At 32.3% G+C, this 12130-nt stretch overlaps 1 protein-coding gene across 1 annotated transcript; it reads right to left on the bottom strand.

Annotated features, from left to right (window-relative positions):
• Window positions 1-7853: 7853 nt before the first annotated feature.
• On the bottom strand, window positions 7854-11455 carry LOC131069122 (nicotinate N-methyltransferase 1). The gene is made up of 3 exons (XM_058004449.2): window positions 10645-11455; window positions 8408-8472; window positions 7854-8311 (listed from the first exon to the last, which is right to left on the bottom strand). Exons 1-3 carry the CDS (start codon window positions 11381-11383, stop codon window positions 8009-8011), a joined length of 1107 nt encoding a protein of 368 aa, XP_057860432.2. The 5' UTR covers window positions 11384-11455; the 3' UTR covers window positions 7854-8008.
• Between the last annotated feature and the right edge of the window lie 675 nt (window positions 11456-12130).

Here is a 12130-nt window from a genome sequence, read left to right as displayed (position 1 = left end):
TGAGGGATGCTAGGATGCTTTTGGCTAATCTTGATTGTTTCACCATCCATCACATCTACAGAGAAGGGAATGCGGCTACGGTGGGTAGGCTACAAAACGGCTTATGATGCTAGAGGAACACCGATCTGCTGCCATTGATCACCAAGGAGATCTTGGAGAAAGAAAAAAACCAAGTCTAATAATGAACCCGTATAACATTCATCGGATGAAGAGAAACAATTTACAAATTTTGAATTTGGAGGGGAAACCCGCCCATCATTGGTTGCACTTGCCATGTAGCTCCATATGGCCTTGCCATCAGCTACAAGGGGGGTTTAATAATGATGATATTTATCGATGAAGTACTGATATTAGGAAAGGCAATTTTCTAATTATCATCCGAACAAATATCATTAGCGGCGATAAAGGAAACAACTGGGCTCAGCCAAATCACATTGGTTGGATTGATGGTTCACATGAGTGTAATAGATTTCGTGGTGGTGAAATCTGTTTAGACACTACTTGCAATAATCACAACGTTTATTGTGTGATTTTATCTCAGAGCTGGCTAAGTTTTTCTCTCGACTCTGCCTCTGCTCTGGTTCGGCCTTCTTTCTTTGTTGCCCTATTTCCCATTTTCTTTGCTAAGCTGGAAGAAATGACCATGGGGGATGATAGACTAAGATTGGAGCCCGACAAAATAGATGATTTTAAAGCCAGGCGGGCAGTGTGGTTTGTCTGCGTGGAAGGTGGGATTGATAAATCTATGAAAAACATGAAAGGAAAAGATGAGAGACTGTCTAAGCAGTTCGTCGCCTCCTGGGAGGATAGAAGGGTCACTATGGGTGGCATTTCCTTTGAAATCAATTAAGAGGTGATTGCTTAAGCGACGGGTCTATCCATGGAGGGGAGGAAATGGAAGAAACAAAGCCGCTTTTCAGATACCATTAGACTGAACTAGTTTTTTCGTGAGGGGGAGAACCCTTTGAAGAGGGCGGGCAACTTCAACCAGGAGGAGCTTCCGTCACCTTGGGACGAGGTCTACTACATCATAATGAAGTATTTCGCCCTTGAAGGACAGTATGGGGTCTTCTACTATTATCACCTTCCTTTCCTTAACCATCTTAGGAATAAAGACCTTATGTCCATTCCTTTTTTTCTGCTGCACTCTTTGGACTCTAATGTTAAAGATATTGTGGAGGCTAAGAAAAAAGGCAAGGACTTTCCTATTCTACACCAAGGCCTTACCCTTCGCCTCTACAATTTCCATCTGGCCCTTTGCCCCCCCGCCCGATTTTGGTCTAGAATGTGACTGAAAATCAACCCCTAGCCATTGCTGCTGATAAAACTAACATAAGCCCTCCTCGGTTGCTTGAAATTGGCTCTAGCAGTAAGAAGAATAAAAAGCGCCATTCAAAGGATGCTAAAACCCCTAAGAAAGTTAGAATTCAAGAAATTGACTTTGATGTGGAGATTACGGATGAGGCTAACACTCCCCGCCGCTCTGTGAGATTGGCCTACAAACCCCCTGAGAAATCCTTAAGGGACCCCTCCTCATCCCATGAAACTGGGAATTCCATCCCTTCTGACAATGTGGCCCCATTTCAGTCTACCTCGACTCCTCACTCTGTTACTTCCACCCATGCTTCTAAGAGTCCAAATAATGCCATGAGTCTAGAGGTTGGCCCTAAATCCCAGACCAACACTTTGTCCCCTACTCTCAGGTTTGATAAGATGATGGTGGTGGAGGAAGTGAGCAGCATAAAGGAGGAAGAGGACGACAATCTGGTGGATTTGGGTAAGAAAGTGGAGGGTATGTTTGAAAACTTGCAAGAAATCACCAACAGAATGGAGGCCATCGAGAACAAGTGGTTGGACGTCTCTAGGTTTTCTCTGAATGTTATGCACTACTCGACGACCACTCTGTGTCTTCTACAGGAAAGCACAATCAAAGGAAAAGGAAAGGAGGACAAAGACTACATGGACCTCTTCAAATTCCTCACCAAGGAATGGGCTAGGAAAATCCTCCCCAAGAGGAGCCACAGGAAAAAGAAATAGTTGTCTTCTATGGAATGGATCTATGGGTTTTTGTTAAGCCCTAGTGGCCTATCGGCTTATAGTTTTAGTTTCTGGTTATGCTTGAACTTAACTATCTATTGCCCTGTGTGGCATGCTTTATTAAGAATTTTATTTACCTAGTTAATATGCTTAGAATGGTTAAAGTTTTTGATAGAGGAAAAGTTTAGGGGGCTATGTTTTTGATGTTGCTCTGTTGACAGTTGGTTTGCCACTGTTTTTCTTGTTCTGTACCTGGGTCAGCCCCCTTGTTTTGTTTGCTTTTAATATAAAAAACAAACTTAATAATATAATTGATATAATTTCTAAAATTAATTTAAATCATACAAAATTAAAGATTAATTTAACATATTAATTTATTATCTATGATAATAAAAAATAATTTATCTCCATGCTATTTCATAATTTATATCTATGATAATATAAATGATACATGTTCATACTATTTCAATAATCAATAACTCAAAATCAATAATATAATACCTACACTTACAAAGCAGTTTCTACACTCCGAAATGGCAAGAACTAAAAAAAGATATCATGTAAAAAAGAGTGTGAGGATAATTAGTTACAAAGATGGTCAAAACAATCTTTTAGTAGTGTACTCTAAGGGATAGTTCTTACATGTTTCTCTATTTATATTTAGGGGAAGAGCACTATTAGAGCACCATTATCGTCCATGTTTCAATTACCATTCACTTCTTGCTCACCCAACCCCCTAATTACTTAATTTTAAATGATAACCAAAATCTCATTAATAAATATCAAATGTACCAATAGCCACCCACTTTATTTTTTGGACATTTTTGGACTTTAATTGTAGGTGTTACTTAGCCATTTTTTAGGTAGTTGTGTATCTTAAAGTAGGTATCAGGGGACACTTTGAAATGACCACTGTTTGACCCTTGCATGCATAATAGTCCCTACAAAGTGTGTCCTTACTACTCAAGAGTGGCTATAAACAATTAAGTCTGATACGAATAAAACAAGAGATGCAAAGCGTCAAGTTCCTGCCGAGATGTTGTAGATTAGTGTTGTAATTTTTTGTATGAAGTTTTTTGTTTAGATTGATCAAATGGAGGACATGAGGTCTCCTCATACTAGGCTTTGAGGTTGAGTCCTTTGAAACATATGCATTCTGTATCATCAGAGTTCGTGAGTAACCAAATAAATGTCATAGAAAGGAATTGTAAAATTTGCTGAATGAACAAATTTAAGACAACAACCTATCATTAATCTCCTCTATTTGTAAGTTATGAATTTTACAAAAATACTTGTTTGATTAGCAATTAAGCAAATCATGAGAAGTAATTATAGAAAGTTTTGTTTGTAATTGGTCTTATAAATACAAATGCTATTTTTTTATTGAACATGGTTTGACATAGAAAGTAGTAATGGATATTCTTTTATATGAAAATTCAATTGTGATATTACTGTAAGGAATAGTTGCTATTAAAGTTGCATATGATCATCTTTCAATTAAAATTTTTTGTTGTGATATCACTCTTCAAAATAATTGCTATTAATATAAGACAAGTCAGAATGATAAATTACTATATTATTAAATATAAAGTTATATTATATTAAATTAGTATTTAAATTAATTTGTAGTTTAGAATTATAAGTTGAAATAATAGTTTGAAATTAATTTCATTTAAGAAAAAATCATAATATAAGATTAATATGATAGAATTTTAGAACTCATCAATTCTATCTATAGAGTTTGAATTTTGTTGAAAAAAGAGAAAATATACTATCTTCTAATGTAAAAATATTCTATTTTGATCATCTCTATCTTTCTTAATTAAAATTCTATTTTGGTCATCTTTGTCTTTCTTAATTGCAATATTTTCAATAGATGTTGTATAATTGTATTGTATTTGCTCATATAAATTCCTATAGCTCACTCATTTCTTGGGCATTATACTTCATAAATATATGTACATAATTTGGTTGCTTTTAATTTTTTTTTAAACAATACAAATACATTGAAAAAAGTAATAATTTGATTTTTCATGAAAAATGATGAATTTATAATTTTTGGAAATTTTATTCGCTATTCTGTTGGTATTTCTGAAGTTATGGATCACTGTATTTCATTGGGCTTCTTGTTTGTATGTATAATATCTATTTCAATAGTGCTTTCCTCTTTTGGAATGTTATAAATAATTAATCTCTACTAATTAGGAATTTGTGCATGGTTTTACTATTAAAAATACTGTGAAGTTAAGTTCAAACTTAATACTGATCTGGAAATAAGTGACAATTTAACGACCATTTCATCTGCCATTATGTATTTATATAGTTCCTAAGATGATTGCACCGTTTTGATTTAAACTAACCTTGCAAAATATACAATCACAAAAGTAATTATGATTAAATCCACTCTATAACTATGTTATCACTAATAGCTAGTGTTGGAATGCGATGACATTCATCAAGGAAGAAGGGACTTAATATTTATGCTCCTTATGGCTAACATTTGATGTAGGGAAATATTGTACATTTCAAGGGAATTATATAGAAGTATGTCTCTAGAATTTACTGTATCTGTATCTATCAATGGATACAAAATTCTCGTAGTGCACGGACAAAAGGAATGTAGATTCCAATTCTTTAACAACTGGACAAAATGGTCTTAAAGAAGTAAAAGTAACTCGGCATAATACGAAGTGGGGAAAGCATAAGTTGCCTAGTGTCTAAATATTTCCTCAACCACAACAACAGCTAGATCAATAGCTTTGATGCAGTCTACCATGTCTTTCAACTGCAGGTTGAAACTATAAGCATCAGGAAAAATTGACTACCTGGTAAATAGTAAAACTATAAGCATCAGGAAAAATTGACTACTAGATAAATAGTAATAAATGATTTCAAGTGATAAATGCAAAATTTTCAATATTTCCATTTTTTCTTGAGTTAGCATTTTAGTTTCAGGTAAACTTTCATATTAAAATATGAACAGTTTTAATTTGTCAAAACCATGACCATTTCCCCAAACCACTAAATCAATTTCAAGATTTAAATTTTTTACTTATACCCAAACAATAAGTTCATTTCTGTGTGTAAATTTATTATAATTTTGAATCTGAAATGTTTACTTTGATAGGAAATATTGGAAGATAGCCTATGGAAGAATTGGGGATGCTGTGAAAATATTCTACACATTTAACAATAATTTCTATAATTTTTAATTAAAAAAATAAAGAAAATCTCCATACAATTTTAACCAAAATAATGGAAAAAATTTCAGAACAAAATTAGCTAAAAATGTCAATTTCTTTCCAAAAGAATTAGACTATAGCAAAAGGAAAGACTTCCAAACAATTTAACAGTAATGACTTTGAAATATTAGAAGAATTGCATAAACAAATTAAGGTATCTGAGAATTGAATCTCCAAAATCCCTGACATCCTTGGTGAATTCAGTACTCCGTCATAAATATAAAAAGACCATTTGTATCATTTTATCCTATACCAAGAGCAAAAGAGAAACATGCAATTGAAACAATAAACAAAACTTTTTTCAAGTAAAAATCAAGGAACATTCCCTTCCAAATTTTAACCAAAAAAGCATAACAGAAGCCCCCAGACACAGGCAAACCTGCTTACAGAGAAACCACCACCCACTGCACCTCTGCTTGGCCATAACAAAAGCCAAAAGAGCAAGCAACAAACATAATCAACAATCAATAACATAAAAAATGTCAATTCTGGTGTAGTAAAAAAACTATGAGAGTGTAAAAAACTCTAGTTGCCTCGTAAAAAAACTATGAGAGTGTAAAAAACTCTAGTTGCCTCTTAACATAAGAAATGAACTGATCAAAAGCCATAAATTAAACTTGGGCAAACTGAAAATATTAAATACAATTCTTAAAAAGAAAAACCCTTGGCTAGTGAATTTGTAATAGCTACATATATTGCACAAAAGCTTCATGCTATGGCCATTGATATTTTTGCAGGAAAAAGGCTGCCAAATTGCAGTGCAACAAAGGGCTCAATAGAATTTCATATCATTCTCTGCATTCAAAGACACATTCAATGCATTCAAAGACACATTTAATGGGATAAGATTTGTCCAAATTTCTCTAACAACTGGTTACATTTGATTGGATCCTTTCTCCTTGCATTAAAGAAGAGGATAAGATTTTTGACTTTTGCAGATCTTTCTAGATTTACTTTTTCCCATTTTATTCAGACCGAACTATTAAGACTAGAGAAATAATATTTTTCTACAAATAAAAGGAAAAAAATTGAATTATGCTAATGACTGTAGCAAATATAAGTCAATAGGAAAATAAATAAATAATTTTGATAATATTATTAAAATATGTAAAAATAATAAAACTATAGAAATGTTAATAGATTTTTTTAATTCAATGACATGATTGGACAACAAAAAGAATAAATTGCATCTAACGGATGCATAAGTCATATCATTCTCTGCATTCAAAAATGCATCCAATGCATTCAAAGACACATTCAATGGGATAAGATTTGTCCACATTTCTCTAACAACTAGTTACATCTAATTGGATCCTTTCTCCTTGCATTAAAGAAGAGGATAAGATTTTTGACTTTTTTAGATCTGTCTAGATTTACTTTTTCCCATTTTATTCAAACCGAACTATTAAGATTAGAGAAATAAATATTTTTCTACAAATAAAAGGGAAAAAATTGAATTATGCTAATGACTGTAGCAAATATAAGCCAATAGGAAAAGAAATAAATCATTTTGATAATATTATTAAAATATGTAAAAATAATAAAACTATAGAAATGTTAATAGATTTTTTTTGATTCAATGACATGATTGGACAACAAAAAGAATAAATTGCATCTAACGAATGCATAAGTAATCCTGCCTATCTGCAGGAACTAAAAAATGATCAAAATCTGATATACCAATAGTTAAATCTCATACACCCAAAAAAAAAGAAATCATCAAAGTCAGATATACCATTTAATATCTATGTATTAAATCATCAAAATCAGATATACCATTTAATATCTATGAATACACAAAATTAAAAATATCTTGAAAAGCAAATAAAATCCAAAAACAATTTTTTTTTTTTTTTTTGGGTACATTGCACATTGTCACAGCCTTATTGACCATAAAATATGATTCACGCATTTTTGTTGTCGCTTCCATTAAGAAAATGGACTGTGAAACCGACAACATTGTGTGCTGTGTCATTCAATTTCTATGAAAGAGCCATATTGGGAATCTTTAAGGATTGAAAAAAAAGGCACTTTACGAAAGTAAAGATTATCACTTTTTTAAAAGTAAGAGGAAAAGCAAAGGCTTCCACCAACTGAAAAGTTATATGGACGTCAGATTAAATATTTACATAGGTTTTGATGTCATTATAAATATTTTTTTATGTAGTTAAATAATTGTATTTATTGATTTATAATTTTTTAAATAAAAATAATTACTAAATAAGATAATTAAAAAAATTATACTATTAATTTTTTATAATCAAATAAAAAAATTTAAAGATTTTAATATCATATTAATACTATTATTTAATAAATAAATTAGTCAATTTTAATATTTTTTAAAAATAAAAAATAATTATACATTAAATATTTGTGATCAAACCATTTTAATTCTTATAGACATTTAACCATATGAATGCATAATATTCCTTTTGCAGGAAGGAATAATATATTTGGAATCTGCACTGTTGGCGTGTGTGCGCATATATCGGTGGTATTGTCTTGGGTCCCATGTGATATATGGTGGTTTATAGCTTTAAAAAGATTATGACAGCATCCATGACAGATGCACCATTTTCATAATAATATTCAATCAAATCATAAACCATATTTAAATTAACAATTGGATTATTCCACATCATATAGATAAATAGACATTTTCAACTTTTGTATAGATTTTGCAGTTCATCCTAAAAAATTTATTCTAAAGCTGAGTGTCCCAACTTGAACTACTTCTCAAATTCTAAAACAGTGAAAAATGGGTCTAGATAAAAGGCCTTCAACTTTGAGAAGCCTGCAGAAATACCCAGATTCATAAACTCCTCCTCTGTCCTTTCCTTGCCTCCTGAACTGTATACTGCCATTGCAAAAATATCCCCTTCAAGGAGAGTTCTTGTTCTCTGGCTATTATCAGTGTGTTTGGGTAAAACTGGTTCACAGGCAATAACTTTGCCTCCTATTTCTGGCAGGGCATTATAACAGTGTTTCAGAATTTGGATGCATTTTTCATCACTCCAAGTTGTTAAGATCCACTGCAAAACATTGCATTACAATATATGATCAAGGAATGGATTTACTTGTATTGGGAATGGGAAGAAAATAGTTTATGATATGGAAAACCAACCAACCTTCATGAAAATGGTATCCCCAGAGGGAATGGAGTTGAACATATCTCCACCCACATTTGTCACACCTGTTCAAAACAAAAATAATTCAAGAATAATTCAGTGTTGTAGGAGATTGCCTTGTTATGGTTTACTAACTGCCTGCTAAATCATAGTTTAGAGGTGTTTGTATTGATTTGTGATATAGGTTATAGAAACTTCTTAAATGATATTCTTTTTTCTTTAAGATAAATGTATTTGTCAAATTCATGTTCGTTTATTAGATTGGACACCATCAAACTTAGATTTTGTAATCCACTCACTTGAATACAACTTTTCATTTCTTCCTTGGTACTTACACCTTTCCAACATAAGTAAAAAAAGAAACAGCAGCTATCTAAACATAATAGGGTGCTTTTATGAGTTTAAACAGTTTACATTTGTAAACTGACCATTGTGGTCAAGCTTTGTGCCATTTATAGTTCATTATCATCATCTAAACTTGGAGCTTTTAACCTTCAATTTTCCTGGTTGTCTCAAAAATGGATTTCCAAGTGTTTTAGACTCAAAACACTGAGCACACGCCTTGAACTAAAATATTGTTCAGGTAAAGTATCCATCATACTAAATCATTACCATATAGAACTCAAATTTGGGTTTTGAAAAGAATAAGCTAACTTGACATTTTGCAGAAAACTCCTACATTCCTTTCCCTTAAAGTGAAAATAAACCCTAATATTTTTGAACCATAGCCTATTAAATTCTGAGTCTATTTCATAGGCTAGCTGTTCTCCTACTGGAATTCTTAGATTTTCTTGGGAACTTTCTTTAAACTGGTAGTGTTTCACACCCATATTGCATGGGACAAAATTCTGTTTTTACTTTGATAAAATTTCATCGACTCTTGGCAATCCTAAGTTAGCTGTAAATGAATACTATTCTTTCTTTCTTTTTATGATTTAGAGTGGAATTTTTTTTAGGTGTGTTATATAATGATATCAGATTTCCAATCTATAATTTGATTTATTTCTAGATTTATAAATTAGATTATGTAATAGTTTTTCAATAAGTTTGAGAGCACATTCTATAATCCACTATCAGGATACTAGAAAGCTAAGAGAGACATAAAATGATTCAGATTCACCCTTAATAAAATGGACTGCTCTTGAAACCAACACATTTGTGTCTATATAGTCATTAGGATGTATTCATGACTATTAGATTAAATTCGAAAGATCATAAATTTTGACAAACCACTATTCCTGAAATATAAATCAATAAAAAACTGTAAAATGAAATCTTAATAAACATCAAATAATTTGTAAGCTTATTTAACCCTTAAATATTTAAACCTAATTGCTGTGCTTAAAAGCAATTGACAATCCATAATGAACAGGCTGGATAGTCACTGCCCAAAACCATTCCCCATCTTTCATCTCCCATGATGGACCTGTCAAAGATCACTACTGCACAGTGCACAGATCATCCGATGATGGCCATCTGGACAGCTCATTATGTTGGACAACTAGACTAAGCTAGAATTCAATTAAACACTACGCATCTAATTGTGGGCTAGTCTACAACTAAGTTATTTGTCATAGAAGTGTAGCGGCTTGTCACTAGGATTGAATGAAAATTGGTTCCAGGAAGTCATGGAAAATTTCAAGAGATTATAAGATCTCTACATTAAAGTTAACGAAAGAAACTGAACTAGCCCTGCCAGGTCAGCAACCCAAATAGCCAGTTCCATTTATAGGATTTAAAGCTCGGAAAAGATAAGAGAACGCATATTTTCTCATGAAATTAATAGTACCACAAAGCCCTGCACGTTTCTGAGTTCTTACTACTTTTAATGCACTTTTAATCTGTAGTCTATCAGTTAAAAGGGAAAAAGGTTATTAGGAATATCGTGACTATTTAATTATCTGTGACTAACTTGTCTGACACAAAATTACTCTTAGTTATCTGACAAAAAATTACTATTAGTTGTTTGACTAAAACTTAACCTGCTTAAAAGTGGGAGTTTTGTAAGACCCTGTTTGAGATCTGTTTGCCCTTTTTTTCCTGATTCCATGGGGATTCATTTCTGGTTTACAAGCCTTGTAGTTTTTGTGTTTAGTTGATTTGTTGAACCTGCAATTTTCTTTTAGTTTTTATCAGCTCAACTACAGAATCTATTAGCTAGAAGATTATGGTTCACCAATCTGATTCAACATCATTCTTTGCATAAAATTTGATAGGGGGCAGAAAAGAAAGATTACCCTGATAGGAAGGAGCTCCATCAATAACATGTGGTAGATCAAAATTGATTCCTCTCATATGCACATGTTTCTGTATGATCATATGCAAACAGAATCCAGAGCTGCCTCCCACATCAACCAGAGTATGAACACCATCAAAACCATCATAAGAATTGAGAAGAGTCTTCATAAAAGGAACAGAAACACTTGCCATGGCAGTCCTCATGAGCTCATTAGAGTCACCATCATCACCATAAAATTCATAAGCAGGCTTTCCATGAACTTGTCTGAAGGGCTCCTGTGTAGGGTCCAGTACAGCTCCATGAAGCATAGGCCAGGCATCAAGCAGTGCCTTTTGATGGTGCTGCAATACATAGGACCCATATGATAAACCCATCTCATCCTTAACCAGAGTTTTTCCCACCTCTGTTAGGCTATACAATCTCTGAGAAACTCCATTAGAGTCTATTGAAACAATCTCTTTGAATACAGAGTAACTTGCAAGCATTCTCATTATTCTCTGTAGATTTTCAGACGAAGAAGAAGAGGAAGAGGGGGCTATTGTGGGTATTTTTGATGAGATTTCTGTTGCTGAAAGTGGGTTGTTGAGACCATTTTGCCATATGATATCTGCAATATTTAGCTGGATCACTGCATTGAGAGCCATGGGCACACTCAGCATGTTTGCAAGCTCCATCATAGCCAGTCTGCCATGGCTTTCATCTATTATTTTATCTTCTTCCTCTCCCAAAGAACCCATGAGCTTGTTTATGCTTCTCACCTCTCCCTCTGCTCCTTTCTAACAACTCGATCAATCTGTTTGGCAAAAGGCTCGTATATATATATGGTCATAACCATAGATCTTATCCCAAATATGAATTAGATTTAATATTTTGTATTGGGTGCCTCCAAATTAACAGTAGTAAGTTTGAAAAGTCCCCCTTTTTTATCTCTTCTACCTTTCTAAATGATTTTGGATTCATTATGATATTCTATATCTTCTGGCCAAAAAAGTCTAAAGGAGCATCATTAGTCTTTGGAAAACCCGGGCAAAGGAGTTTTATTTTGATCTCTTCTACCTTTTTAAATGGTTTTGGATTCATTTTGATATTCTACATCTTTTGGTCAAAAAGTCTAAAGGAGTATCAAAATTATATTCATATAAGAATTTTTCATTTGATTTGACTATATCTTTATGTTGTATAATATGCTTGATAAATCTTGTGTATCTTTTAACCTATGTTTTCATTTGATTTCACTATATCTTTACCTTGTATAATATAGTTGTATATCTTTACCTTGTATAATGTAGTTGATAAATCTTGTGTATCTTTATATCTATATCAATTAACTAACTATTGAATTTTCATTCACCATTTTATCTTTAAATATCATCTTTAAATTTTATTTTAATAACATATATGATGTAGTAAATTTAAATTATGAATTTTTTAATTATAATCTAAAATATTTGGTTGATTGATTTGATTATATTGTATCTTATCAT

This window comes from Cryptomeria japonica, chromosome 1, assembly GCF_030272615.1.
Source record: "Cryptomeria japonica chromosome 1, Sugi_1.0, whole genome shotgun sequence".
In the NCBI taxonomy this organism is placed as follows: Eukaryota; Viridiplantae; Streptophyta; class Pinopsida; order Cupressales; family Cupressaceae; genus Cryptomeria; species Cryptomeria japonica.
The sequence above is the reverse complement of the archived record's forward strand: the minus strand, read 5'-3'. Positions and strand labels throughout refer to the sequence as shown.

Coding starts and splice junctions, on each gene's coding strand:
- LOC131069122 (XM_058004449.2), bottom strand. CDS start 11,383: ATGGGTTCTTTGGGAGAGGAAGAAGATAAAATAATAGATGAAAGCCAT. Junction 8,473..10,644: donor TGGAGCTCCTTCCTATCAGG/GTAATCTTTCTT, acceptor TGTTTTGAACAG/GTGTGACAAATGTGGGTGGA. Junction 8,312..8,407: donor GGGATACCATTTTCATGAAG/GTTGGTTGGTTT, acceptor AATGTTTTGCAG/TGGATCTTAACAACTTGGAG.